The 27,793-nt window shown below is 57.3% G+C and overlaps 12 protein-coding genes across 12 annotated transcripts; 9 read left to right on the forward strand and 3 right to left on the reverse strand.

The window, feature by feature from the left end:
• Positions 1-478: 478 nt before the first annotated feature.
• On the reverse strand, positions 479-1,575 carry MYCTH_94018 (uncharacterized protein; the record flags this gene model as incomplete). The annotated part of the gene is made up of 4 exons (XM_003662952.1): positions 479-740; positions 825-853; positions 908-1,064; positions 1,202-1,575. The coding sequence occupies 4 exons, from the start codon at positions 1,573-1,575 to the stop codon at positions 479-481; spliced, it is 822 nt and encodes a 273-aa protein (XP_003663000.1).
• Positions 1,576-1,740: 165 nt separating this feature from the next.
• On the forward strand, positions 1,741-3,980 carry MYCTH_2304313 (uncharacterized protein). Its single transcript, XM_003662953.1, has 6 exons — positions 1,741-1,956; positions 2,160-2,295; positions 2,398-2,442; positions 2,499-2,779; positions 2,845-3,606; positions 3,670-3,980. The coding sequence occupies exons 2-6, from the start codon at positions 2,232-2,234 to the stop codon at positions 3,868-3,870; spliced, it is 1,353 nt and encodes a 450-aa protein (XP_003663001.1). The 5' UTR covers positions 1,741-1,956; positions 2,160-2,231; the 3' UTR covers positions 3,871-3,980.
• A 232-nt stretch (positions 3,981-4,212) lies between these two features.
• MYCTH_2126754 (uncharacterized protein) lies at positions 4,213-5,364 on the reverse strand (the record flags this gene model as incomplete). The annotated part of the gene is made up of 1 exon (XM_003662954.1): positions 4,213-5,364. One exon carries the CDS (start codon positions 5,362-5,364, stop codon positions 4,213-4,215), a length of 1,152 nt encoding a protein of 383 aa, XP_003663002.1.
• Positions 5,365-5,797: 433 nt separating this feature from the next.
• MYCTH_2079848 (uncharacterized protein) lies at positions 5,798-7,253 on the forward strand. Its single transcript, XM_003662955.1, has 2 exons — positions 5,798-6,028; positions 6,100-7,253. Exons 1-2 carry the CDS (start codon positions 5,949-5,951, stop codon positions 6,899-6,901), a joined length of 882 nt encoding a protein of 293 aa, XP_003663003.1. The 5' UTR covers positions 5,798-5,948; the 3' UTR covers positions 6,902-7,253.
• A 437-nt stretch (positions 7,254-7,690) lies between these two features.
• MYCTH_2079850 (uncharacterized protein) lies at positions 7,691-8,174 on the reverse strand. The gene is made up of 3 exons (XM_003662956.1): positions 8,141-8,174; positions 7,927-8,042; positions 7,691-7,833 (listed from the first exon to the last, which is right to left on the reverse strand). Exons 1-3 carry the CDS (start codon positions 8,166-8,168, stop codon positions 7,780-7,782), a joined length of 198 nt encoding a protein of 65 aa, XP_003663004.1. The 5' UTR covers positions 8,169-8,174; the 3' UTR covers positions 7,691-7,779.
• A 748-nt stretch (positions 8,175-8,922) lies between these two features.
• On the forward strand, positions 8,923-10,139 carry MYCTH_2304323 (uncharacterized protein). The gene is made up of 3 exons (XM_003662957.1): positions 8,923-9,177; positions 9,268-9,650; positions 9,708-10,139. Exons 1-3 carry the CDS (start codon positions 9,149-9,151, stop codon positions 10,112-10,114), a joined length of 819 nt encoding a protein of 272 aa, XP_003663005.1. The 5' UTR covers positions 8,923-9,148; the 3' UTR covers positions 10,115-10,139.
• An 870-nt stretch (positions 10,140-11,009) lies between these two features.
• On the forward strand, positions 11,010-13,696 carry MYCTH_2304324 (uncharacterized protein). The gene is made up of 2 exons (XM_003662958.1): positions 11,010-12,038; positions 12,098-13,696. The coding sequence occupies exons 1-2, from the start codon at positions 11,150-11,152 to the stop codon at positions 13,675-13,677; spliced, it is 2,469 nt and encodes an 822-aa protein (XP_003663006.1). The 5' UTR covers positions 11,010-11,149; the 3' UTR covers positions 13,678-13,696.
• Positions 13,697-14,685: 989 nt separating this feature from the next.
• On the forward strand, positions 14,686-15,270 carry MYCTH_2304326 (uncharacterized protein). The gene has a single exon (XM_003662959.1). The coding sequence runs from the start codon at positions 14,850-14,852 to the stop codon at positions 15,213-15,215; it is 366 nt and encodes a 121-aa protein (XP_003663007.1). The 5' UTR covers positions 14,686-14,849; the 3' UTR covers positions 15,216-15,270.
• A 669-nt stretch (positions 15,271-15,939) lies between these two features.
• MYCTH_2143764 (uncharacterized protein) lies at positions 15,940-17,296 on the forward strand. The gene is made up of 2 exons (XM_003662960.1): positions 15,940-16,678; positions 16,755-17,296. Exons 1-2 carry the CDS (start codon positions 16,349-16,351, stop codon positions 17,106-17,108), a joined length of 684 nt encoding a protein of 227 aa, XP_003663008.1. The 5' UTR covers positions 15,940-16,348; the 3' UTR covers positions 17,109-17,296.
• Positions 17,297-18,615: 1,319 nt separating this feature from the next.
• Positions 18,616-20,063, forward strand: MYCTH_2018629 (uncharacterized protein; the record flags this gene model as incomplete). The annotated part of the gene is made up of 3 exons (XM_003662961.1): positions 18,616-18,945; positions 19,125-19,561; positions 19,853-20,063. Coding segments are annotated over 3 exons (978 nt in total), but the record flags the coding sequence as incomplete, so codon positions are not given.
• Positions 20,064-21,791: 1,728 nt separating this feature from the next.
• Positions 21,792-24,017, forward strand: MYCTH_2079857 (uncharacterized protein). Its single transcript, XM_003662962.1, has 3 exons — positions 21,792-22,582; positions 22,641-22,742; positions 22,808-24,017. Exons 1-3 carry the CDS (start codon positions 22,359-22,361, stop codon positions 23,712-23,714), a joined length of 1,233 nt encoding a protein of 410 aa, XP_003663010.1. The 5' UTR covers positions 21,792-22,358; the 3' UTR covers positions 23,715-24,017.
• A 1,435-nt stretch (positions 24,018-25,452) lies between these two features.
• Positions 25,453-26,812, forward strand: MYCTH_2304336 (uncharacterized protein). Its single transcript, XM_003662963.1, has 2 exons — positions 25,453-26,646; positions 26,704-26,812. Exon 1 carries the CDS (start codon positions 25,622-25,624, stop codon positions 26,357-26,359), a length of 738 nt encoding a protein of 245 aa, XP_003663011.1. The 5' UTR covers positions 25,453-25,621; the 3' UTR covers positions 26,360-26,646; positions 26,704-26,812.
• Positions 26,813-27,793: the final 981 nt, after the last annotated feature.

The following is a 27,793-nucleotide window of genomic DNA, read 5'->3' on the forward strand; positions in this document are numbered from 1 at the left end:
CGCGTCTGTGTGATCCAGTTCTACACGCCGGCTGCGTGACGCATGTTTGTGTGTGTGCACGCCCTTCCATGAAGGGAGCTGGTTGGCAGGGGCCCCTTTAGCGCATGTCGGCCGTGTCCCCATGCTCCCAGGACTCTGGGATAGGTAGTGCAGTGCAGTGTGCGCACTACACTAGACGACTGCTGCTACTACTCCGACTCCTACACTGCCCCGTACACGTGTTATGTACGGAGTACATGTAGCGTACTCCGTAGTGTAGCTATCTCCGAGTCCGAAGCAGTGGGAACGGAACTGAGCGGAGCGGAAGGGCTCGTTGCTCAAAATAGCATCTCATGCCGGACGATGCAGCTGCGCGGGCACTGCGGGACAGCGGGAGGCTGGGATCGGATCGAAAACCGCCTTCTGCAGATTCGGGCATTTTTGAACCACACACCCCGTGCATCTTCCCATCGGTCCATGTGGTCCCAACTCGCTCAGGTCAACCGGCGGCGAGCTTCATGGTGTGGCTCGACAGCCGTGTGCCGGCGTTGTCCGGGTCGGGCATTCGGTGCTGCCTCTCGCGTGTCTCCGTTCCAGTGGATGTGTGCGTGTTGAACCTCGAGGCGTTGCCCGGCCGCGCGCGCTTCTCCGGCCTTATTCCCGAATCGGAATGGGGCTGCCGTGCGAGGAACAGGAATGGCTCACTCAATGGAACACATGCAGAAACAGGAAGGACACGGGTGGGTACAGTGGAACCAACACTGTGCAAACTTTCAACTACAGCAGCCTGAGGCCGAAAGGTATGGAACGTTGAATGTCAGGGGCCCTGCTCGCTCCTGCCTCACCGAGATGGAGAGTTTGCCCTCTGGAAGGTCTGTTTGTTGAGGGTAGCAATGCCGTGCTAGTGTGGTGTAACGTATCGACTTACTCCGTCGTGCATGCAATAGGCGGTTACGCGACACTGTGTGTATGTAATTGATACGCAGGAGCGTTCGTTGCTTGAAGGAGCCGGAAACTGGGAAAATGCAAACGCAGTAGCACCGAAGGGAGACCCTGCAGGAAGGACTGGGGTGCGATAGTGTACACTAGTGTACACTATACGAGTTACTGGGGGCAGTATCTAGAATGTCGTATAGGATGCGCTTTTGGAGCAACCACTCGCAGCGGCCCATCAAATCGTTGACAAACTTCATCCTAAAAGTGCAGGAGATGGGAAACTTACATTGGCGATCTGGAAAGTGTGGAGAAGAACATTGGCGCGCTAGGCGCTTGGCTGACGTCAGTGTGCAGGCTTGGCATGCACGAGCCCCAGGCAAGAGGGACAGGGTCCAAATCAGACCATCTTTTGCAACTGCCACACTGTGCCAAAATGACGGGGTCCAAAGAGCAGACTTTTTCCACGGCCTTGGCACGGTCGATGGTGGGGATATTTCGCAGTTCGGCACCTGGGATGGGGGGAAATGAACTGATGCGTCCCCATGTCGTTGTGGGCAACGTATCTGGGCATCGTTGATCTGGGAGATCCGATTCGTGCTCGGTTACTTGGGCCCATGGACCCCTTTTTCGTTGCTTCCTTTTTTGGGACTCGCGGACCATGGGCTGGGCAGCCTGAATCTCGGCGGGCTGCGTGCTTCCAATCTAGTGTGGATGTGTGTTTTTTCAGTTTGCCCAAGACAGGAAGTCCGAGAACGTTCCGACGGCATGGGTAACTAGTGTATCGAACGACTTATCCGAGAGCTCGAGCCAGGGGCAGTCAGCCTTATCGCAGTCATTCTCCCAGAATCACACCTCGGCGACCGAGCTTTCCCGATATGAAGCAGGGTCCTTTGGGCTAAAGAGAAAAAAATAGAAAACAACACCATTCGATATTTCTGAGACGCAAACCGCGGTATCTAGGCGCAAGGCCCACTTGGGTCAGCCTTAGGCGATAACTTGGTCCTTCTTGTTCGAAACATGCTTGTTTCGCTTTCATCTGAAGTTTGTCTGCACTAGTGTAGTGTATCTGCTCTCACCGCGTTTCCCCAGGCTGATTGAGAAGGGCGGCGATTGATGAGAATAGTGTACATGGGCTGCCGGATTCTGGAGGGCACGCGAGCCCCACTGTTACCTTACCCCACCATGACACTTCGGCTTGGCTGCCTGGCATTCTCCTCCCAATCCTGACCTCAGCCTCACCACAGGTTCCCCAGCACAGCTCGCAGCCTCGTCGCCCCCCGCGTCAACCACGTCCCAGCATCCTGCAACCGACAAAGATGGCGGACTCTCTGCTGGCTTTCTTCACCCTTATGGATAATCAAGACGGGGTCATCGTTAGAGGTACGGGGAGCCCTAGCTCTGGTCGGCCGGCACCGGCCCCCGCAGGGCGAGCCGCAAACCAAAACGCCCGATAAAGGATGATGCGCTGACTCGTATGGCAAGAACCGCCCAAGTTTGATCTCGACCTCTACATTCAGAACTACAAAGGTAGGCAGGCATCCGACCTGTTCCCAGTCGATGCTGTTCTAAACAGCTCCTCCCAGGCCGTACGCGCTTCGACCGTCTCTTCCTTATCGGACGCAGCTCGGTGCCGCTATGTGTCGATGCTCTGAAAGCAGCAATCGCCGAAGCCAAGCGAGGCAAAGATACGAACAGGTACAGGGAGGCAGTTGAGTGCCTGCGGATTGCGGCGCCCTCGGAACCCGAGGCAACCTACGACCAGGCATGGCTGGAGACACAGGAGGCGGCAAACAAGGCCGAGACGAACCGCTTGTTGACGGAGCTTAAAGGGTACAAGAACAATTTGATCAAGGAGAGCATCAGGGTAGGTTCTGTGCTCTTCACAACCGACGTGACTTGTCGCTGACGACACGGCCGTGTCGTACATAGATGGGCAATGAGGACCTCGGCAAGCACCTAGAGAGCATCGGAGACCTTAACGCGGCAGCCGAGACGTACGCTAAAATGAGGCCGGACGTCAGTACCCCCAAGCAATTCCTCGATGTCGGCAAGCACCTGGTTCGCGTGTCAGTGCAGCGTCGTGAATGGGGAATGGTGAGCGCCCACCTCAGCAAGATGGGGGGCGCCCACCATGCCGAGGAGGAAAAAGCTGTTCAGCCGTACTTGAAGATCGCCCACGGCATTGCGCTTCTCGGGCAGGAAAAGTATAGAGAGGCTGCCTTTAGCTTTCTCTCGGCCGATTCCAGCATCTCCGGTTCAACCTACAGCGAGCTCGCGAGCCAAAGCGACGTCGCGGTTTACGGCGGCCTCCTCGCCCTCGCATCTATGGACCGAAACGAGCTACAGAGCAATGTGCTGGATAACGCTCAGTTCCGAACCTTCCTCGAGCAAGCACCGCACATCAGGCGTGCGGTTGCGCAGTTTGTGAGCGGCAGATACTCGGCCTGCATCGGCATCCTCGAGTCGTATCGTCCGGATTACCTCCTCGATATCTACCTCCAGAAACATATCCCCAACATCTATTCCCAGATCCGGAGCAAGTGCATCATTCAGTACCTGCTCCCATTCTCGTGCGTCAGTCTCGAGACCATGGAGAAGGCGTTTGGCCGACCTGACCAGCGCATCGAGGATGAGCTGGCCGATATGATTCAATCTGGCGCGCTGAGCGCTCGGATTAACATGGTTGACAGGGTACGTTCCCCCGTCTGGTTCCGCTCGGGAGTCTTCGTCGCACTTGCTAAGTTTCCACTCTAGCTTGTAACAACCAAGGCCGCGAAGCCGAGAGCGCAGATGCAGGATACGGCGCTCCAGGCAGCCGAGGAGTACGAGAGGCAGGCTCTCGAACGTCTCCGGCGGATGGGCCTCGCTGCGGCAGACCTCGAGCTCAGGGGCAGTAAGAAAACGAGCCTCTTCCCCAGTGAAGGAGAGCTCATGGTGGAGGAAACACTGGGCTGAACTTATATTGGCTGGCCAAGAGGGGGGAAAAAAAGGCGCGGTTCTATCGGTTGCTCGTTATTGCATTACACAGGAGGCGAGGCGAGGCGCTTTCGGAGCACAGAGGCAGACTTGACCAGTATCACTAAGAATCTAGGCCGCTTGGTCTTGGTGGCTCGGCGATCCCGAGTCGATGATGATATTCTAAGCATGAATGAGAAATGGTTATGACGAACGGGTATGGGAGAAACTGATTCGACTCGCGGGAATGACATTGGAGCAGTTCAAGCAGAGCGTTCAATCTCAATTGGGTATCACTCATTTTGTTTGGCTTGCTTCTTAGCTATTGAAGACCAGCCAACCTCAGCCCATCAACTGCCGGATGTCCTCTGGTGGCCAGCGGACTTGGGCAAAGGTCAGGCATCGCTTAATGCTCTGCAGGTACTTGCGGGTGACCTCGCTGCCCATGATATGGCCCCTCTCGCCGCCGTGAAGCTTCTCACGGGCGCTACGCTCGTGGATGCCGACCATGGTAACACCGATGGGCCATGCCGCCTTGCCAATGCTCAGGCGCAGGTACCCGTCGTTGGCGTCGACGTACCGCCGCTCCTGCGCAGCCTTGACGATCTCGACGATAGCCTCGAGGATGCTCTCGTCCAGGTTGCCCTGCTCAAATTTGCGAAAGAGCGGCCGCATCGAGTCTTTGCTGGAGGTCATGGCGTTGCGCGCCGCTTGCCCGGCGAAGGTATCCGCGTTGTTCTCCCGCGCCAGCGCCGCCTCCCACTCGCGAAGGACCATGTTGAAGTAGGACGCCAGCTGCCGGTAGAGGAACCTGCGGGCCTTCTTATCCGACGCCGGCGGGACCTTGTCGGGGACCTTCATATCCTTCTCTTCGACCGGCACGAGCGTCGTCGCGATGGGACCCGCGGCAGCAGCCAGAGCGCCACCCCGGCTCACCTTCCTGTACCGCATCAGCCGTGCCGCGTGGTTCTCACCAAACAGGATCGCCGGCTCCCCGAGTTCCCTGAGCTTCTTGACGAGCTCCTCCTCGGCGATATCGCCCGCGTCCTCCCCGTCTCCGTCCAGGTCATCCTCGTCGCCGCCCTCCTCCGCCTTCTTCTTGTCGCCCTCTCCGCCCTCTTCTTCCCCTTGCTTCACCAGCGGCACCTCGGGCAGCCCCAGCCTCCTCCGCCGCGCCCGCTCCTCCTCGGCCTCCTTCGCCTCCCTCCGCAGCCGGGCCTCCTCGGCGAGCCGGCGCCGCTTCTCCTCTCGCGCGCGCGCCTCCTGCGCGGCCTCCTCCTCGCGCCTGCGCTTGGCCGCCGCCTTGGCCGCCCGCTCCTCCTCGAGGCGCTTCTGCTCGGCGAGGTAGGCGGCGCGCCGCGCTTCCTCCGCTTCCCGGCGCGAGATGTACTTTTTCTGTTCGCCGCCCCCGGTCGAGGAGCCGGAGCCGCTGCCGCTGCCGCTGCCGCCCTTGGCTTTGGAGATCTCTTGGGACATTAGCGAGGCGAAGTCCATCTTGATTATGACGGCGCCCCGTCAAATCGAGCGACAAAATTGTTTGATGAAGCCGATCGATTGGGGTCCTCTCCGGGGTTGAATTGCGTCGCGGGAAGTCGGAAAGTCGTGGTATGTACTGTACGTACGTACGTAGATGGGGCAAGGTATGGGTAAAGGTGGGTAGGCAGACTGAGAGGTTCAAGTTCTGGAAGCTGGCGGAATGGGGTTCATTAAAATCGGCAGGAGCCGCTAAACTAGCTACTCGTTTTACTGTGTACCGTGGTGCAGGGACCCCGCCACCAGCGACTCGGATTCCCTGCCGCGGGGGGGCAGTGCGTCAAACGGAGCTTCTCACTAGTTACCGCACACACATTACGTGCATTGGCTCCCGGCCATCTTACAACAATAACAGCAGCAGCAGCAGCAGCAGCAACAACAACAACAACAACAACAGCGCACAACCTCTATAAAATATAATTTACCTCCTTGACCAGTACTTCCTTTTTTAGGAGGCTTTTCAAGGCCTTTCATGATTTGAAACGCACGCTAATGTCATCGCCTACCATCGTCACATTCTTCCGCCCAACAGCCCGATCGTCACAATGAGCCCTCGGGAGCTCAACAGGGCGGAAACGCCACCTTTTCTCGTGAAGCTCTTCTACCGGACTGGGGCTTTTCACAGGTACATACGGTCCCCATTTTGTTGGAGGATCAATTCGTCCATCGGGACCGGGGGAGCTAACCATTTACCAGGCCAGAAGAATTTAACACACCATCATCCCTCCCCCCGCACCTGCAGATCCACACCTGGCCGGACTGCACCCTCCTGGAGCTCTCCTACCACATCGCCGACGCCTCCCCGCCCGTCCTGCCGGACCCGGCCGTCGGCACGCGCCTCTGCTTCAGCCTCGTCTACGCCGACACGCGCGGCCGGACCGACACGCCGCCCCGGTACGTGTCCAAGTTCCTCGGCTCCGTGGTCCTCGGCCGCGGCGGGCCGGGCGCATCCCGCGACCCGCCGCGCCGCCCGGGGGACGAGCTCGACGGCGGCGCCGGCAGCGGGGATGGCGGCGGCGATGATGACAACAACAACAACAACGACGACGACGACGACAACCATAGTGCCGGCAGCAGCGAGGACGAGTCCCTGACGCTGGCCGACGCCCGGTTCATCACGGGCGACTTCATCTCGTGTGCCATCCTGCCGCCGGACGAGCTCACCGGCGACGTGGTGCCGGCGAGCAGCGCCAGGATGGGGCGCGGCGCGGGTGTAGGGGAGGCCAGGGGCGGTTATGTGGACGACGAGGACGCTCCGCCGCCGCCGTATTCGAGGTCGAGGAGGGGGAGTTACGGGGGACCCCCGCCGCCGGGCGGGGGCCGCATGAGAGGGGGCTATCGGAGTGGCGGGCCCCGGGGTTATGGCGGCGGTGGAGGGAGGTATCGGGATAGGGATGAGCCGTTTGGAAGGGGCGGGGTCAGGATACCGGACGGCGAGTGGAGGAGAGGAGACAGGTTGCCCGACGAGCCCCCGGAAATTGGGAGATGGGGGAGATAGAGTCTTAAGGCTCTGCGGCAGCTGGTTGATACCGCGGAAAAGCGACGCGGTGGGGAACTCCGGGCGCTCATCCAAGGCTGGCTGTCAGGCTTGCCTGATAAGCTCGAGGACATGGAGCGCACTTTAGAGCTCGTGGATGGCAGTGACGAAGTTCCCATGGAGACCTCGGGGAAGAAGCGGGCAGACGAGGGGGACCGCTCCAATGATCCCGAGGCTCGCAGGAAGAGGGTTAAGCTGGAGCGCGATTAGATCCCACTTCAGATCGTCGCCTGGGATTAGCGTAACATAAGGATCCCCTGCGAAGTTGAGCGACAGCGGTAATATATGTATATATATATGTGTTTATATATATATGTAGCGCATACCGAGATATGCTCGCTCTTTACGCTCTCCCCGCTTGTATTCGCATCTTCGCCGGACGTCTACCTGCTCGCTTTGATCGCTGAGCATCAATGACTCCAACAGCGCCTTGCGTCGGCCTCTTGGACTTGCTTTACCAGTGCTCGCCAGAATTGACTGGCTCACTTTCTTCCCGAAGCAGCAACCTACCGTATTATGCGAAGTAGCATTGCTCATTCTCCTTCCATGCCGCCTGTTCATCACAACTACCTTTCTCTTTGCCGTGCACCCTCTACCTACCCCGAAATAATTCGCGTTTGGTTTGAGCCTCATCAAAAAACAGCACCGGTGCGGCATCTCAACGTTCGGGCCACGCCTCTCTGGGCATGAATCGAGACAGTGTCGCCAGCCAGAACTCGAAGGAGCAAGAGAGAGCTTGCTATGACATTTGACAATGCGTCCTTTCATTCACGCCTTTGTGTCTCGCGCACTTTTGTACAGTAATTCCAATCCAGCAACACCTTAGGGTCCTGGTACCTTTAACGCTCAGAGATGATGTCGCCCCTCCGCTTCGCGCGCAAATCCCACAGACCCTGACACAAGCCCAGGTCAGCACCTTCCTTCGCCAATCTTGATCGAATCCGGCCGCCGATTCGTTACCCTCCGGAGGGATTTGGGAGACTCACGTCGTTCTGATAGCCGAGGTATCCGATTATCGCCGGGATGACAGCCGCGTAGACGAACGTGATGCGCGCGGTCCGCTTCGTCCACCGGAAGTACTTGTAGCGGTTCTGGACCATGCCTGCGCGGTCGGTGTTAGCCTCGCCCGGTGACGCGCCGGTTCGGCGGTGCGCCGGGTGATTGGGACCGGGGCGGGGAATGACGGGGCCGTTGACGTACTCCCGAGCCGGACCAGGGCCGGGTCCATGGCCACCTCTGTTTGCGCGCACATCTGGTTAGCCGAGTCCCTTTCACGGTCAATTGGCGGTGATGTTGATTGGGTGCGCACTGTTGTGTGGTAGGCCAGCCATCTTGGATCGTTCGTGGTTGTCCCTGGCAGTTAAGAGGGAAGGCTGTTGCGGGAGTTGGTCGAGGGCTCTACTCGAAATTCGAGACTCGAGATTCCCAGCGCTCGTCTGCTGGTGTTGAGAGCTCCGATGAGGTGCTGTCTCATTCGACCTAGGTCTTGGCGCCGAGACGAACGAGGGTGGGGCGTTAAGTCACGTGCCTACACCTTTCTCGCTTCCAGTCCGGGTGCAAGCGGCAGTGGACGAATTGCTCGCAAGCATTGCAGCAGCATCTGGAAAGCACGGATTAATTAGTCACCTCCACACCAGCAGCCGGGTAACTGTCACCCTGTGTTTGCCGATCGAGCTGATTTCCAGTGGTTGCTAGTTACGCAGTGATCGGTAGCAATATTCGTTTTGAAGGAGTGTTAAGCAACTTGTTGCAGTTCACTGTTCTCTCTATCTTTTTTTGGCCCTTTTTACTCGCTTCCAGCTTGTTGTTTCCTTTGTATGTACGTAGGTCGAGACGCAAGTCCCGAGTAGTCGTTGAACACTGTTTGATCACTCCAACCGAGCATCAACATTAGTTGCCATATTTTGGGGGAGCGGATCGATCAGATGTATTCTTGGCCATCCGTACCCCATTTTTACGGGGAATCCCAGCCATGCCAGCAATTTCATAAAGCAAGGTCGTTTCGAAGTGGAGGGCACTCGTGGGACGATGTACCTCGGCATCCTACCCAGCAACTGCCGGGGGTTCTTCTCCCCGGTTGACACTTATACAGGTACAGCGCACTCATTCTCCTATGCTACCTACTCCTAGTGTATCAACCGGCCGTCTCAACCTTTCTTTCCATTGTGTGTGTGTTCTTCAAGAAATAGCGAGTCTTCAAGTATAACCATGGGAGAGGTGAAAGTCAAGCTTCATTGGTACGTTGATTCAATATCAGTCCCTCGATTACCCCCACCATTTCCTCCTCCCCTCTCATGGCCACTTTTACTCACACCTCACCTTGGCAGGCTCAATGGGTCTCGAGCTCAGAGCATTCTGTTCCTGCTCGAGGAGTTGGAGATCCCTTACGAGCTCGAGATCTACCGCCGCCAGAAAGACATGCTAGCGCCGCCTGAGCTCAAGAAGATCCACCCATTGGGCAAGTCACCTGCAGTCACTATCACGGCTCCAGGTGCCTCGGAGCCCATAATCCTTGCAGAGAGCGGCTTCATCACGCAATACCTGTGCGACCACTTTCGCAGGGGAAAAACGCTGGTGCCACAGCGCTGGAAGGACGGCCAGGAGGGCAAGGTCGGTGGCGAGACGGAGGAATGGATGCGGTACCAGTACCTGCTGCACTATATTGAGGGCAGCTTCATGTTCACCATGGTCATGAACTTTATCCTCAGCGGTACTTGGGCCTCCCCCGCGAACTCACCTGTTGGTTTGGGCGCTGACAAGCTTCTAGCCGGCCTCAAAGGCAGCAGTGTACCCTTCTTTGTGCGGCCAATCACGACGTTCATCGCAAACCAGATGATCTCCATGGTGGTCGCTCCGAACATGAAGCGGCACTTTGGGATGATGGAGCAGCTCTTGGAGACGTCACCGGGCGGTGGCAGTTACATGTGTGGCCGCACCCTCACTGGCGCCGACATCATGCTCTCTTACCCGCTCATTGCTGGGAAAGATGGCGCGTTTGATAGCATCGGCCAGTGGGACAAGGGTTCGTTCAAGGAGACATACCCGAAGCTGCATGCCTACATTGAGCGGCTCGCAGAAGAGCCGGCATGGAAGAGGTCGGTGGAAAGGATCAAGCAGATCGAGGGCCGCTTCTCGCTCCTGCCCACCCCTGGAGAGCCGTCTGCACGCATTTAATACGCGCTGACTTTTTTTTTTCATTTCCTTTCTATTCTTTTTTTCCCTTTTTTTCTATAAAAAACCAAAACATAGGAAGGTGCCCCTGACGCACTCCCCATGGTTGCACGAAGAGCCTCCTCGGGGGTGCAATCTGATACTTGAGTGGGCCAAGACAATGTGCCGATGCGTGGGTCTGTGATCAACCAGCCAGAGGCGTGGGCGACCGGAACCGCGTGGAACCCATGCACAAGCGAGCTCCAATGGAATCTTTCCGGATGGAGTGCGAGGTCACAAGCTTTCCCTGCGGATCCCACGGAGCTTCTGATCGCCTTTTCTCGATGGCCGGTTGCACCACGACGTCGGCACGGCATTGGATTCGAAAAACAAACGCCAGATACGCAAATCCAAAAATGCATATTTGAAAGGGTACACTGCGGTTTTGGATGAAGCGATGCGCACCACGCCGCGGCTGACAGAGAAGAGATGAGCACTAAGGTTAGGCATCAAAGTCAGGTCCTGCTCAGTAACAAATCCCAAGGTCCAATTGAGATGGGGGCCATCCCTCATTGGGCCAGCCCGGCCGTGGCGGGGCATGTTTTGCAGACCCTCATCCCTACCAACTTGCTACCAACGATAGTTAGGACAGGGAATACGGCCTCTACAGCGGGCGCATGAGCCTCCGAGCGACCCGGCCTGTTACCCGATAGCCGTATTCAGCCTCAGCTTACTGCATCACCTTAAAACCGCCCGTCTGGAACGGTCTACACAGTAGCTCTGTGGAATCTTCCCCGGCTTCTACCAGATCGGCCAATGTTTACATACATGTGAAGCTCCGCCTGGAGCGGGATAGCAGCAGGGTTCATAATCTCCGATCCTGACCATCCCCCGGGGCCACACACATCCCACACTAACACTACCATTGCACCTGTATGTACTGTACAGTACAGCCTTGCTTTCTAGGCTACCATATCGCGACCTGTCATCTCTCGTGGGGCCTGGTGATCCTTTGAATGCCCTCGCTCGCTACGTTTTCCTCAACAACTCACTTACATAATGGACGGCATGGCGAATTCTGCCTCCTCAACCGTAATGCCCCCGACCCAGGCTCCGGCTCCTCCGGCAGAGGAGGGCGGCTCACCACAGCTGGACAGCGTCGAGGAAGACGACTTGGACGTCGACCACGACGACGCCCAGTCGTTTCTACAGCCGGCCATCAGCCCTCTGGCTACCCTGCTCACGTCTCCCAGGGCTCCGACTGCCGACAAAGTCGCGGCTTTGGGGCGCCAGCCCGGCCTGTTTGAAACGCCGCCGGGCGAGGAAATCAGTCAAAGCGGGCAGGCGGTGGCTGCTTCCGACAACATGGCCACAATTTCTGAGAGCAGTCCCAACCAGCGCCCGTCTCCGCTGACTCTCCCATCTCCGTGGCAGGCTGGGCCGAAGCAGTTTATGATTTCTGAACCTGGCCGATTCCGATCGTCCATGGCCGCGGCCTTCCAGTCCCACTCGAGGCAGCATCGCTCGCAGTCGGCCGGAGAGAGCGCTTTGAAGAGGCTATCCAAAGTGCTACCGAACATCTCGATTCCCTCAAGTCTCATTCCGAATATTTCAACGCCGACATTCTTCTCATCCAGCTCTAGCGCACAGCAAAAGGATCCTGGTCACGCATCGGAGGCTCGGCCGCCAAGGGTACTTGTGTCGCCCCCGGCTCCGTTTCCGGGTCCTAGCTCGCCACAGGAGGTTTCGATCCGGTCCGATACGGCGCCGCTCCGACCCTTGCGGCATTCCGCCTCGGACGACTCGCTCCTCTATCACACGCTCTCCCACGTCTCTTCACTCGGGGACGACGAACGCTTCGCCCACGTTCGCGAGCAGGTGAACGTGCGGATCAAGGCGATCAAGGACAGTTTCGAGGGCCCGTCGTTCAAGCTGCCGCAGATGCCGAGTAGGTTGTCCGCCGTGTGCTCACCCTCCAATGGCTCTATGGACAGCTGACCATGCCAGGTCTTCTCAACACACCGCTGAAAAAGGCAGCGACTGAACCCCTGCCGGGGGCGAGCCGGTCCGGTTCCGCGCACAACAGCCAGCGCGCCAACCAAGACCCTCTGGACGCGGTGCTAGAATCCTTGACCGGAGACGTCGTGATCATGGGCGGGTATAGGGGCTCCATCTTGCGCTCGGCGAAGCCCCCCCACAGGCGGCTCTGGGTGCCGGTCAAGGTGCAGCTGGGAGTCCGCAAGGTCAACCTCGAAGTCGGGCTGGATCCCGAGGACGAGGAGAACATGGAGAAGCACATCATTGCCGACGGCATGCTCAAGAACGTCGGCCCGGTCGACATCTCGAAGCGGCTGTTCAAGAAGTTGCGGGAGTGCGAGAACGCCCGGACGGGGAAGCTCAGGGTCCACGATTACGGCTACGACTGGAGACTCAGCCCGCACTTGCTGTCGCGCAAGCTGGTCGGGTTCCTCGAGAAGCTGCCGTCGAACCAGCCGGGCGTCCCGAAGGAGCGCCGGGGCGCGCTGGTCATTGCCCACAGCCTCGGCGGCGTCATAACCCGGCACGCGGTGAACCAGCGGCCCGAGCTATTCTCGGGCGTACTGTACGCCGGCGTGCCTCAGCGGTGCATTAACATCCTCGGGCCGCTCCGCAACGGCGACGCCGTCCTCCTGAACGAGAAGATCCTCACGGCCCAGGTCAACTTCTCGCTCCGGACAACCTTTGTCTTCCTCCCGGAAGACGGCTTCGGCTTCGTCGACAAGGTCACCAAGGAAGAGTACAGGATCGACTTTTACAACGTCCAAGACTGGATCAAGTACCGCCTCTGCCCCTGCGTCTCGGGGCCCCCGCTGCCCGCCCTCTCGCGGAGCAGCACCTTTGGTTCCCTCCTCAGCCTGTCGGACTCGCTTCCGAGCCTACCTCTCCGCAGCCGAAGCGGCACACAGGGCAAGAAGCACCACAGCGCGGCGGCGTCCGAAGCCAAGGACGCGGCCCTCCTCAAAGACCGGACCCTCGCTCCCCAGATGAACAGCTCCTCCTTCTCCTCCTCCCCCTCGTCCTCCTCCTCCACCGCCACCACCACAAAGCCTCCCGGCAGCTCTCTTGACCCGCCCCCGTCCACGTCCAAGAACCGGGTCCCGAACGGCGACAGTAACGGCAAGAACGACGACGGCTCGTCGGCCACGCGGGCGCGCAACATTGCCTACCTGACGCGGACGCTCGCCGAGACGAAGCGGTTCCGGGCCGAGCTGGCGCACAACCCGGCGCACCAGGAGGCCAACGCGTACCCGCCGCTGGCCGTCCTGTACGCCAAGGACATACCGACGACGTACGCGGCGGGGGTGGCCGGGCGGGAGGCGATCGCGCGCGCCGACGCGTACGACGACCTGCTCTTCGCCAGCGGCGACGGCGTCGTCCTGGCGCGCGAGGCCATGCTGCCGCCCGGGTACGAGCTCGTGAGGGGCGGCAGGGTCTGCACCGACCGCGGCCACATCACCATGCTGGGCGACCTGGCCGCCGTCGGGAAGGGCCTGGCCGCGCTTGTGCGGGGGAGGAGCAAGGGGATCGGGCTTGGGAAGAGAGGATGATGATGATGATGAGCGGGCATGTTTTTTTTTTCTTTTTTCAAGGGCGTTTTTGAGCGGAAAGGAGCGGTTTGGGTTTGGGGGAAAAGGTTGTCTGTGATAAGAGCTTGGGTTCCGGGGGGGGTAAGGAAGAGTGAGGCGTGCTTGAAAAAAAAAGAAAAAGAAAAAGAAAAAGGGGAGGGGGAAGGTTGAGAAGGGGGAGGAGGGAGGGGGAGAGGGCGCGAATTCGTTTCAAGGGCGCCATGGGGGGACGAAAGAGACGACGTTATGGTGCATGCGTAGAGGAGAAAAAACAAAAAAATGTGGTGGTTGATGTCGTTTTAGATACCCGTACATTTCGCCAAACCATTTACTGTAGCATGGTATAGCATCACAGGTTGGCCTCCGAAGAATATATCTTCAGCCTGGCCTTTGCCATGACGGTCTGGGTTAGGGTTTGCTACTTTGTCACCATATTCACCGATCAACGAACGCCCTCAACCCGATCAAAAAAAAAAAATCATCAAGCACGATCAATTCGGAATTACCATCTCCCGTTTCACAGAAAATAAAAAGGAATGCTCGCGGGATCATCGTGTCAGCGCCAAAGCGATGCAGACGCAAAACAATCGGCGACAGCGCCATGAACGCATGCGTGCGTTGCCATGGGCGCCTCGAGCAGTGAGACGGAAGCCAAGCGGCGGGAGACCCGTCTCGCTTGCGAACGAGCCGCACGGCCTACTGGAGTGGAGCCCCGGCATACCAAAGTACGGAGGTAGTATCGGATCTAACTCGGTAGCCAACTCCCTTGAGATTGATTACCAGGAATCTTTGCACCGGTGCATCAGCGAGCGGCACTACACTACACTACGGAGTACTCCATACGCCAAGAATGCAATTCCGTAGGCATGTGCGGATATGGAGGTCGGCTTCAAAAGACATTGCAGGCCTATGCCAAGGCTTGGCATATGACAACGTGCGAAGTGCACCGATAATCCTATTTGTACTGCAATTTCTATAGTTTAGTGATCTCCCCCGCACATCTGGGTTTTTCCCTGCCTAACCTTGATGCTAGACCCTACAAATCTCCTAAATACAGTAGCTGTAATAATTCTGGAGCGTTTTGGTAAGCTTTTTTTTGTCGATTTGATAGATCTGACTAACTAGCTATTAGCCTCTGTAGTGCCTTTTATACAATGGCTGCGGTGCCTACCAAGTCTACGCCCACCAAGTCTATCCCGACCGAGTCTATCCCGACCGAGTCTATCCCGACCGAGTCTATCCCGACCGAGTCTATCCCGACCGAGTCTTCAGTGCCTACCAAATCAAGCCGCAAATATACGACTCTTGCCCAACGGGTACAGGCTCTGACTCTCCACGCAAGGGGAGCCAAGACATCGGAAATCGAGGCTATAACTGGGATGAAAGAGAGGGCATTCTATACAATGTTGAACAGAGCAAAAGAGCGGGGATATATACCAGGTGGCCCTGTCAAGGATGAGCATGTCGCAAATGCTCCAAAATCTGGAAGGCCGAAAAGGGTAACTAAACCTGTTGCCTAAGTTATTGAACAGGTGGTAAATAAGAATAGTACCATAAGACAATACTCCTGCTAACAGATTGCTAAGATAGTTGCTTAGCATCTAGGCGGAAAAGGGCCAAGTCCTTCAACAATCTGACCTGCTGGTAAGTTGGTACACTAAGTCTGGGAGGACTGGAGAGGATGCGGAGTAGTCTTGGCCGACTATATACTGTATATGGAGGTCCTGGCAGTCTGGGCACTGCAACGTCTTTTGAAGCCGACCTCCGTCCGGGTTACAGATTACGGATTACGGATTTACCGATCAAACCCCTCGGCGCCTGTCCAATGCGGCTCGCCATTGGCTCTGGCACGCCGGAGTTGTGGTTGGGGCGGGCGGTTAGCTGCGTTAAGCGCCCGGGAGCGAGGGGGAGAGTGGGAGTGAAACCGGGAAGAAGCCTCGTTTTTTGACTTTTCTTTTGCCGCGGGCTGCACTTAAGTTTGACGCTAGACTTGGTCTGCGCATGCTTGGCCCGCCGCGATAGGCCGCCACGATGTGTGCTATAGGCCACCGGTACATCCCGCCCCTTTGCTGCGGGCGGGATTGGAGGGTTCCAACTCGACAGCGTACTTGATCTTTTGGTTAGGGGACCGGCCCCCGGGGTGGTGGGGTGTTGGTTGACACGGTGGGGTGGCAGTCGCTCGATGAGGTGCATGAAGGGGGGAGGTCTGCTTCAACTTTATTTTCTGTCTTCTTCGCGGCACAAGGTTAGCCGCCCGTTGAACCTCCCTTTGGGGGCTAGTCCTCTCTTAACCGAGTGCGTGCTACTGTTCACTCGGGCGCGGAGGGGATGTGGCTGTCTCTCAGATGGTGAGTGGCTGGGGTATTAAGTATCGTGAGACATGCCCGTCGGGTGTCTGCGTCGTTGCTTCAGCTCGTTGGTTTGCCGTCCAGACTCTCTTTCTTGCTCCTCCTTCTCCTCTTCTCTTCTCTACGCTCTCTGTTGGTCTTCTTCTTCCGATCCTGTGTCGCACTACTTTTCGTCCTCGATCTGGACGCTTGTCGTTCCCCCCCTCCTATCCCTCCGTTTCTCTCTCTCGTCCGAGACCGTGGTAGTCGCGCCCACCAACAAACCGGAGAGGAAGTAGTAGAAAGAAAGGAAAAAGAAAAGAAAAATGGAGAAGAGCAGCCGTTCTCAGGGCTCGGCATCCTCCATCGAGGCTGACCTCCAAGACCAACATCTCCAGTCCAAGCTGCGCACCATCCGCATGACCGACGCCGCCCGGGCAGGCACCACACTGCTGGCGCTCCTGACGGGCCTGACCATCCTCGGCGTCTCGGCCAACACATTGCGCGTCTACCAGGGCACGCACGTCTCGCGCGACTTCATGCTGCCCCTCTGGCCGGACGAGTTCGACCTCCGTCCGACCTTGTCCCTCGTGGCCGGCAGCGCCGTCGTCGTCCTCGCCAACCTCGTCGCCCTCGGCTTCGGCCAAGTCGGCGCTGTAAGCAGCTTCTTCCCCCCCCCCCCCCCCGCCCCCTTTTCTATTCCAGTTAAATCACTAACGAGACATAACCTAGCTCCGCGCCCCCCGAGCGGCAGCGGCAGCGGTAGCAACCCGCACGGCGACGGCCTTCCTGGCGCCCCTCGCCGGGCTGGCGGGCACCCTGGTCGCCGTCGCCTTCTTCTACGCCGTCAACGCCTCCGACGCCGCCGACACCTTCCTCTCGTGGACCTGCCGGTGGGAAGCGGTGCCCATGTGGCGCGCCCCGCGCTGGGCGCCCCTGTGCCGGCAGGCCCGCGCCGCCCTCTACCTGGCCGTCCTGCTCATCCCCGTCGAGCTGGCTGCCCTCGCGCTGGCCGCCTTCCAGCTCAAGGTCGAGCGCTACACGGAGCGGTACCTCGGCGCCAGGAAGACGCCTGTCCTGTCTTAAAAGAAGAGGAAAAGGGCGAAGTGACTGAAGGGAGGAGACAGCCGGAAAGAAGGGAGAGCCTGTGGTCCCGTGGTGGGCCTGTAGTAGCACTGGATATGAGAGGAAGAGTTTGTTTTGTTATTTATTTCTGGCTTTGTTTATTTTATTTCTCGTCCTAACTTAGGACGCTGTATCCATTGCAACCGTTGAGAAGCCGCCGGCAGAGCCGGTTTCTATGTACTTGTACTCCCTCACGATTGGTGGGACGATAGTGATCTTGCTTCGCCTTAACGTCGTCATGCACTATATACTCGTCACAAAGCAGCAACTGTTGTGTGCCCAAAGACCGGGCCGAGTCTTTCAAACGAACGCTGCACTATATACGACGCATACGGGCCATCGTGTTTCATTCTCGAACGGAGTTGTCGCTTCGGACTTACCGGGTAATACCTCTCGCCTCGTGCAATAAGGTATGTATGTACATACTTTTGTTCAGCCGGCGCGGTTCCAGGAACAAAAAAGCTCACAGAAAGACTGTCCGACAACTTATTCGGACAACGCGAGGGGGCAAAACTGCAACCCCCTTGGCGCCGGCTTCCTGCACTTAGCCAGCTGTTCAGTCTTCCGCGAACCATAAACTTAGCTCTACGATCAAGAGGAGTCAGTCACCTTCCCTTGTGCCGGCAAAAAAAAAAGGGCTTATCTCGTTCATCGGCCAGTTATCACCTTCCCAAATGCCGGCACGCGGGATATACCAAAACTTATCAGCTGCAAAGCGCTCGCGGTATGCACCCTTATCTGCCCGGCAAGAAACTACGGAAACGAGCCGCAAACGAGCCGGCACGCACAAACTGGAGTGGCTCGACACCAGTGTCCAGCCAGAGCCCAGGCTTTTTTTTTTTGGGGGGGGGGGGGGGAGGAGGGGGGGCAGGAACAACAGGAGCACACAGACAAGCATGTCCCAGGACCCAGAAGAAGCGGAGAGTATCCGGCGACTGCTCGACGAGGCTGCCGTGGCCCGACGGTGAGAGCTGACGCATTCCGACAGCCCAGAATGTCCCGTCGACCGGAAGCACGACACAGAACCCCCATGTGTGCGCGGGGGGTTGGTGCAGATACCCGTGTGAAACTAAGCCACCAATGTATGACACCCACCTTATCACGGACAGTGACGGTGGGACGGGGCAGCACTTATCGACACCTCCTCACACACCACGAACCAGAGAGGAGAACTATCTTCTCACGCCTGTCAGCAGACCCCTATGGCCGTTCCCTCAGTCTTCGTTTCTGTGCGATTTCCATCTTTTCTTTGGGCCCGTCCCGTTTCTCTCTGCCCTATACCGGAAACGCACCTCTCTCACTCAGGTTCTCCGGACAAGACACCCTCACCACGTCTCTTATCTGCAACAGGAGATACTCCTCGGCCCACGAGCCATCTGAAGATCAAGTGCTCATCTCGGCGTTGGCAGGCCCTACCTTGTCCGCCGCCGCAGCGTCCGCACAAACCGAATCCACACCCGGCTCTGCAATGAGTCGAGCAGCGCCTCAGGTCAGGGCAAGCAAGAGTGCCCCATCATCCCCGATGCAGCGGTCGTCTTCGAGACGCAAGGCCGCCCAGGCGGCAGGTTCCCGGCCGGCCTCGCCCCTGGTCGGGGGGGACCAGCACATGCGGCACATCGACGGGGCGCCGCCGGGCGATATTGTCCGCAGGGCCAGGGAGGTACGGCCGAGCGCAGACCTGGCCGGGCAGAAGAGCAAGCGCAACTTCTTCGAGGACGCCTTCTCGGTCAACCCAACCAGCCCGGCCAGGGAGCGAGTCCGCGGCGACGCCATCGTCCTGGCCGAGGTCAAGACCAATGTCATCGTACGTCGCCAAGGCTTAGCATACATTTACCCCAACACGGCCCCCACTTGTTTGTTTTTCTTCTGTTACTTTCTTTCTTTCTTGACGGCTTCCTCACAAAAGGATTTGCTGACAGGAAAGCCGGGGTGATGTTGGGGGGGGGTGTGTGTTGTTGGTTGGCCGCTGTATAACAGGTACGCGACGAGTTCGCCTTCATCACGGACCTTGCCTGCCAGCTGTCGGCGCGGTACCAGCGGCCCGTGTCGTCGGTGGTGGTGACGCTGCACCACGGCGCCTGCCTCTTGTTCGGGGGCTCCTTCGACCCGGCCTACGCCATGGCCGTGCGCGCCCTGCCGTCCCAGCTGCAGCCGACCACCAACAAGCGCAACGCCGCCCTGCTCCAGCGCCACATGGAGGAGGCCCTCGGCGTGCCCCCCTCCCGGGGCGTCCTGCGCTTCGTCCCCATCCCGGAGGAGCACCTCGCCTGCGGCGGCAAGACCGTGGCCGGGGAGATTGAGGAGCTGGAGATGGGCGGTGGGTATTGCCATGTTGGAGTTGGCCAGAGCGGCTCTCGTGGCTCTGGAGGCTCTGGAGGCTCTTTTTTTGGTGCTGCTGGGTGGTCGCTGAGCTCGTCATCTCCAGTGGTGGTGACGGCAGCGGAGGAGGATGATGACGAGGACAGATATCAAGGGAAGAGGGAAGACAGAGCTTCAAGAGAGATAAAGGGAAGGAGGAGGCTGAGCGTCAAGGTGGGATTTTTTTTTCTTTTCCTCTTTCTTTAATTGTCTTCTTACTTTTTTTTTCCCCCCTTCTCTGCCCAAACCACCCACCCACCCATTCTTCCATCCGCTCCGCTACCATGGGTTCATGAGGGTTAACAACCGCAGTCCCTTGCCGCCTTTTGGACCCCTTCGGCCGCCAGCATGGCCGCGCACGAATTGACACCCCCTGGAAGCGCCGATGGAGAACCCCCGTCGATGCCTGGATCCTATTCCAGGACGGCGCCCAAGATTGAACAGATCGATTCGGGAAAGAAGGCGGCGCAGAGGAGAAAGAGCTTCGTAGCCACCATCTTCGGCCGGTCCGGCAGCAAGTCCTCGGACCGCTCGTCGCTACCGGCGATTGCCGACGACGATGCTGCTGATGCTTAGGACATTTCGTGGTCTGTGAGAGCTGCTGCTGCTGCCCGATTGCGAGGAAGTTCGTAGTTGTTGGTAAAATGAAATGGATCCGTCAAATTTCCGGTGATTGCCTGAATGCCAAGAGTTTTGTTGCTATTGCGCTTTGAGCTGCTCCAGTGAGTTAGTTATGTAATCTTGGCGCAGCGACCCGCCGCTTGGCGAGGCTCATCTGAAAGTGCACAACATTATTACCCCGCGCTGGACCGAACCTCTCTCTGCTTGCACCTGGACTTGGCTCTTAAGACTTGGCTCCAGTACGACGCAGCATCTCACAGTTCGGCATACTAACCAACCCTGGGAAAGCCTATAGCCAGCTTCGTCTGGCATACGAGAACGAATCGACTCGCGACCGCGAGCAACCACCGTCCTCGTCGTCCATTCGACGCTTCCCGAATATGGTCTCCGGGCCTCAGCGCACGGGGAGCTCGTTTAATTGCGGGGGACACTAGGCACGGCATCGCTCATTGACTGAGCTTCGATAAGCCATTTCTCATTTGCCAGCAGCCCACGCAGCAAGTCAAACCTAGAAGTCGGACGAGGAGCTTGTGTTGCTGGGATCCTTGCTCGACCTGCAGCAAGTTGTAGCTGCATTTTGTTTGTCCTCGATATCATCATCATCATCATTATTATTATTTTGCCTCCTTTGGACGCGCAGAACGGTTGCAAAGTCATTTGTCCCGTCACGGCTGGCGGCCTTGGATTCCTGGAATCCTTCTCCAGCTTCTCCCATCGAACGTTCCATCTCACTTCGCCAAAAAGCCAGCGCGCCGTTCCCACTCGCCAAGCTCCGGGCTTTCCAGGCTCAGACTCGCACGAACCAAGCCCTGTCCTGACCGTTGTTTTTTTTGCGGGCGTTGCCCGGTTCTAGAACTCGGGCCAGCCGCCTGTTTGATGCGAGTCTTTCCTTGTTAGAAGCTCTCTTCCTTCCGGCCGTTAAGACCGTTGGCTCGGGTGGTCTGAGAGCTCCTCCCGTCGCAGGGCCACGCTGTCGCCCCCTGTTCCACAGGCACGATGGAGGTAAGCAACAACTCCGGATCTGCATTGCTGAGACTCGTCAGGTTTCTTGCCTTGGTCTTCTGTCTCGCCCCGATTCCTTTGCGTGCGCTTCTTGCTTTTTTTGCTTTTGCATTCCTGTCTTTCCTTTTCCTTTAATCATTTTCTCTCTCGCTCTCTCTCTCTCTCTTCATTCTCCGTCGCCCCTCTTGGCCACGATCCCCCAGTCCTTATACATCCCTGCGAGGAGAAAAGGCGGCATGGCCGTACCAGCGCCGGGGGAACACATGACCCGGCCGTGGGCTCAGAATGCCGTTATCGTGCCGCAGTCTCCCGGGCCCGGCTCGTTAGCTGACTGCACGCCCGCGCTCCGACGCTCTGGCCACCCATGTATCACATCGAGTCGGGCAAGTGTCACGCCAGGAGCCTAGGCAGCGGTGCTCTGTGATGCGACGAGTTGCAGAGAAGAGTCGGCAGCCCCTGGTGAGCCATCGTTGACTCGCTTGCCATGATGACCTTGGTCCGCCCTGCTGAGCGGCTGGCGGTTTGCTTGTTGTCATTCGCTGGACATGGACCTCTGTACCACGATAAGACGACGGGCCCGCCGCTTGGTTCCTGGCCCTGATATATATAGAGCCCGGTATTCCCTCCAATTCCGTTCCCTTTTTCCCGCAAGTCTGCCCCTGCCTGCCCCTGGTTTCGCCCCATCTCCGCCCCATCGGAGAAAAAGAGCAAAAAAAGTTGGAACACGGGGCAGAGACACGGAAATGGCGACTGCCGCTGCGGATGTTGGCCGACTAGCCCGACGGCGGTGACCAAGTGCTTGCATCGCCTGTCTTGCATCGGTCATGGCAAGCAAGATTCGGACGCTCAACTCTCCTCGCACAAGCAAGCGCCTGAGTCGATAGCTGCGAGTTCCCTCCCCGGCTCACCGTTTCTCTTCTGTCTCACGCCTGTGCGGCTGCCCTTCCGTACCGGTGACCTAGACACCCGACAACCAATCCACGCAGACACCTCCCTTGGAGGCTACAAACGAACGGATCCCCAGAGATTCCCTCTGCGCCTGACTGAGGCCTGGGTTCTACAAATACCATTCTCCCGTCCAGAGACGAATGCATAGCGCGTTCCGAGTTTTCCAGTCATTTCGAGTGTCCAAAGGGGGGTTATACGGTCGGTCGTCCGTATCTGTAAACGGAACAAAAAGGTCTAGGGGCCTGCGGCAGTCCGGAAAGGGTCTCCTCGATTGTTTTCGTCATGTCGTCTTCTTCTATTGAGGACGGCGCCGCCCCTGCTGACACGAGCAGCGGGCTCTCCCGTCCTTATCCCATCAGATACATCAGTCCAGCAGCGCTAAACCTTCACCGTGTCTACGAGCAGAACCGCCAACGATTGCAAAAGAAAGATGGCGCTAAGGTGCCCGATCCCACAGCACCCCAGACCAAGGGGAAACCGCGGTTGTTGTTGATGGGCCAAAGAAGGTGAGCCAGCCGTCCGTGATCTTCTCCCCACCGGATCTCATGACTGACACGGTCTTAGAAGCGGCAAGTCGTCGATATCGAGTGTGGTGTTTCACAAGTTGCCTCCCAGCGAGACGCTCTTCCTCGAGTCGACCGCTCGGATCCAGAAGGATAGTCTCAAGTGCGTGTGACCCTCTCTTCGCGGGGGTTCTGACCCCACACGCAGTCCGCTGACATGTGCGCCAGTTCCTTTATGGAGTTCCAAGTATGGGACTTTCCGGGGCAGATCGACATCTTTGACAACCCCAACTTCACGTTCGACATGGACGCCATCTTTGGCGAGATTGGCGCCCTGATATGGGTGATTGACGCCCAGGACGACTATCTCGAGGCCGTCGCCCGGCTCAACGCCACCATCATCCACCTCCACCGCAGTTACCCGCACATCAACATCGAGGTCTTCATCCACAAGGTAGACGGCCTGAGCGACGACTACCGGCTCGACATCCAGCGCGACGTGACCATCCGGATCCAGGACGAGCTGTCGGACCAGGGCATCGAGAACGCGCCGGTCAACTTCCACCTGACATCCATCTACAATCACAGCATCTTTGAAGCGTTCAGCAAGGTGATCCAGAAGCTGATTCCGCGCCTCGGCCAGCTCGAGGCCATGTTGACCAACCTCTGCCGCACGTGCCACTTTGAGAAGGCCTACCTCTTTGACGTCAACACCAAGATCTACATTGCCACGGACAATACGCCCGAGGACATGGCCAGCTACGAGATCTGCTCCGACTATGTCGACGTCATCATCGACTTTACCGAGGTCTACGGCTCGTGGCCCCGGTCGGAGCAGTGGCGTGCACGCCTGGAGGGCGAGCCCTGGAGCCAGCCGCTAGAGGACCAGGTCGCGTGCGAGTGGGCCGAGAGCGGCATGGTCCTTGCCGAGGCGCGCCGCCCCATCATGCTGCGCGAGGTCGACCGCTTCCTGGCGCTGGTGGCCATCATGAAGGAGGGATCGTACGAGAAGATGCCCCAGATCAACATGAACGTCGACGTGGTCGTCAGGGGCCTGACCGAGTTCTTTGAGATTACAAAGTCGAAGGAGGTTTCCGCCGGGGCGCGGGGGCTGTCGAGCCCTGCGTTGGGTTGACTATTATCTGATGCGTTCAAGTATTAGAAGAGAATTGGGGGTAGGCAAGGGTGAGCGGCGGAACCGGAAAACAGAAAGGAGAGAAAGGAGGATCTCTAGGCGACAAAAAGTATCTCGAATAGAGGTTGTCATTGAAAACGGGTCACTAACAAGCTAACACTTCCTTTCCTAAATACGACACGGTCCAGGATGAACCGAGACCTGGGGCTGATGGTGATTGAGGTGGGGGGGAAAGGGACTCTAGCGCCACGGGTAATAGGGATTAGACGGATTACACCTCCTCCAGGATAAATAATCCTAGTGCGATACATGCCCCACTTTTCTCCATTTTTTGGTAAGCCACTTACACAATTATCACACCATGTCACTCTCCTAATAATTTTCTATACGAAGGTACTTACAGGTAAAATCCCTAGGTTGATAGCCAAGTTAACAAGGGATATCCTTTCGAGTATAGCGATCTAGGTCCTATAGTAGCCGGCTCGAAGCGTAGATTTGAGCCCTCTTAAGAATGTATGGCACTGGATGAAGGATTGGCTTGAACATCGCTACGGTGTTCAATCGCTGAGCCTTACAGGGCTTCGACTGGCTATTCTGGAGGCGTGGGAGGCAGTGCCCCCTGAGTTTCTTCAGTGCCTGGCACACTCAACGCCCCAACGGCTTGCAAAGGTTATTAAAAAACCAGAGAGGGGAGACTGGGTATTGATACTTCTGTACTATAGAAATTTGTATTGGGTTGGTTGTACCTAGACTTCTTGGCTACTTTTCTGATTTGCGTTAGTTGTGGGGCATGTATCGCACTAGGATTATTTATCCTGGAGGAGGTGTATGGTACTCGTGAAAGAAAGCCTTGTGCGTCCTTTCAAATGTTCCAGCCTTCTCGTTTAAGTATACGTGGGCGGCTAGGCGGGTTACATTCTTTGCAGTACGCACTTTCCATCCTCTAACAATGTATTTCCTAGCCGACGTTTTGTAAGCACGCGGCCATCCATATTAATTTTCAAGGATCTTGCTGGTAAGCCCACCCTCCTCGCAAAAGGAAAGGAGAGGGACAAAATGAGGCCAGAAATGGGTTCTTTGTTGAAGTCTGGTTAGGAAAGACGTCAAGTTATTGGCATGGGAGGTTACGGCTGATGGATTCGTCAACCCGACCCCCCTGGACTCGGAACTCCCCCACTTCTTCCCTATCCAGAGCACTCCATATTACTTTCCGCTTGAGTTATATGTAAAAAAACGGGCCCACACTAATAAGGAGCATGATAATATCTTATAGAATAGACACGATGACGCTCTTAGTATAGAGATTGTAATGTCTTAGAAGTTTTCAGCTCCTTAAGTAAAGTATGTGAATCTATATGGTAATTAATGATTTGTAGAGTAGAATGATTTTAAAAGACTTCTCATAAAAGACAGCTATTGTAATCGACTAGGTTCGTTTGAACCCTGATGTAGATGCTCCCTCCCCTTTTCCCCCTCCTCGTTCTCTGTATAATAATCGTACATGCATCCGCGTGGGGAAGGCAGGTGGCTAAGCCATCCGACGAATGACCGTGCCTGTATCACTGTTAATATACGAAAAATATGTGTTGGTCGTGTCCGCATCGGGCTGCGCCCGGCGCAGCGCCGCAATAATTATCGCAGGAGGCCGCCATTTTTTGGTCGCCGGCTTTGGGCAATAAGAGCGGGATTCCCTAGAGACCAGACATGTGGTTCATTTGAATTATTATTAATTAGATACCCAGATCGTCATCATCAGGTCCTCGTTCAACCTATAATTACATAATTACGCAGCAAGCACACATTACCAAACCGCCGACGTTAAAGAAAGATTAAAAAGGAAACCCCCCTTGGGAAAAAAAAAAAAGAAAAAATCAAGGTAGGGGCATGAAATCAAGACAAAGACAAAAATGACCTCCATCGCAACGACAACAACAGCTTTCCCGCCGCGCGCTCAGCGGGGGCAGCGGCTCTACTTTGCTTACGGCAGCAACCTCTGGATGGAGCAGATGGCGCGGCGGTGCCCGTCGAGCTACCTGGTGGGCCGGGCGGTGCTGCCGGATTACCAGTGGCAGATCAACGAGCGCGGCTACGCCAACGTGGTGCCGCGCGCCGGGTACGCCGTGCACGGGCTCGTGTACGAGCTGGACGGCGATGCGGGAGCCGGCGGGACGGACGAGGCGCGGCTGGACCGCAGCGAGGGCGTGCACACGGGGGCCTACTCCAAGGAGTGGCGAGACGTGGTGCTGTACGAGGCGGCGCCGGCGCTGCGGCTGCCGACGCGGGCGTTTGCGGACGCGGGCGGGGCGACGCCAATGCTCCGGGAGATGCTCGGGGAGATGCTCGGGGAGACCGGCGGAGGGGCCGCCGCGTCGTCGCTGTTCACCGAGCAGCGCCCGACCCGGATCGAGCGCGACGTGCTGGTGTACCTGAGCAGCACCTACACCATGCCCAGCGAACCGCGCAACGAGTACATCGACCGCATGAACCGCGGCATCGCCGACGCCATCGCCATCGGCGTCCCCGGCGACTTCTTCGAGACCGTGGTCCGGCGCTTCATCCCGGACCGCCCGCCGCCTGCGCTCTCTCCGCCGCAGCCGTACTATTACCGCCCGGGGCGGTCGCGGGCGCAGCAGCAGCGAAGATAATACAAATATATCGACGACGACGACGACATTTGACAACGACAGCCGCCACGACCACCGCTACGACCACCGCGATACCGGAGGCTCCCAAGAGCGCGGCCGCAGAGCCATCAGTCAGGGAGCCGGGGGCAGCGGGAAGGGGAGGACGAGCTCGGGGTCGGCAGAGGCCCGCCCGCCCGTCAAGTTGAGGCCTACGGCTCCGAACCGAAGCGCAGGGATGGGAATAAGGGCAGGGGCAATAAGCCCGGAAAAATATCGATCAGACTGCGCTGGTCAGTAGCGGAGTGGACATGAAATGAGGATCAGTACCTTCAGTTATCTAATGATTTAAAGCGTAGGTTCCTTACCTAGGTAATCCGTACTTGACCTCGAGATCGGCAATCAAGGAGCCAAGTCAGCTATGAATCACACCCGGCGGCAGCGTAAAATGTAGTACAGACTACCAAGGAGGTAGGTGATACCTATCACCTACCTCGGTACCTAAGGTAGGGACTAGATATACCTAAATTACCTCATCGGCGTTATACCCTCCTAACTTACCTAGGTACCTAGGTACCTACCTTAGGTAAAAAACTCATATACTCATCGTGAACCATTTACACCTTAACCCCTTGTTCTGTTCCGCTCTTATTTATGAGAGACTAGTAAACCAGTTTGCAACAATAGGCTATTATTATCCCCTCCTATTCTCGAACGACTACGGTATAATAGCAAATCTTGCCATAGACGTGGTACTATACTAGTACTATCGAAGAGAGGGGAGAGAAGAAACGTTACATCATGATTCATACTACCTCCCCGCCTCTCCTGAGCACCGAGCAAAGTTACCTTACGTAGGACACCGCGGGCAATTTCGCGCTGCTGCAACCCTTTTCAAACGTCGATCTTCCATGAATCCCCCCCGGGCCCCCGCCGGCCCCTTTTTATCTTTTCTTTGGTTCTCAGTACGCACCGCATCACCAAGTGGCATGCTGGATTGCAAAAGAGCCGCAGAAAAGCGCATACGTCATGTCACTAGTGCCAGGGGTTCACTTTTTTTGTTTTGTTATTATATACTATATGCCCGAGAATAAGTTCAAATGGAACTACCAAGCTACATTTAAAAACACGAGATGTGCATGTCTTTCAGGTCCTAAGTGGTTCCAGCCGCCGTCCAGGGCGGAATGCTTTCCCGCACCTCATGCCGACTGAACCCTACGACACCAGCAATGCCCTCAGTAGAAACGGGAGCGCTGCTCTTTCGATCCCACCAGGAACAAGCCATTGCCGTAGGTCCAACCAGCTTCGCCTTGCTCACATCCTAACAATACCATGCCCTTCGCTTAGTGAGCAGGGGCGTGGCAGGCAACAAGGACGGAGCTTAGCACGTGGTGAGATGATCCACGGTCGCCCACACCACCCGAACTAAGCCTTCCGACATCGCTTCTTTCCCAAGCA

The sequence above is a fragment of the Thermothelomyces thermophilus genome, chromosome 3, assembly GCF_000226095.1.
Source record: "Thermothelomyces thermophilus ATCC 42464 chromosome 3, complete sequence".
NCBI lineage: Eukaryota > Fungi > Ascomycota > Sordariomycetes > Sordariales > Chaetomiaceae > Thermothelomyces > Thermothelomyces thermophilus.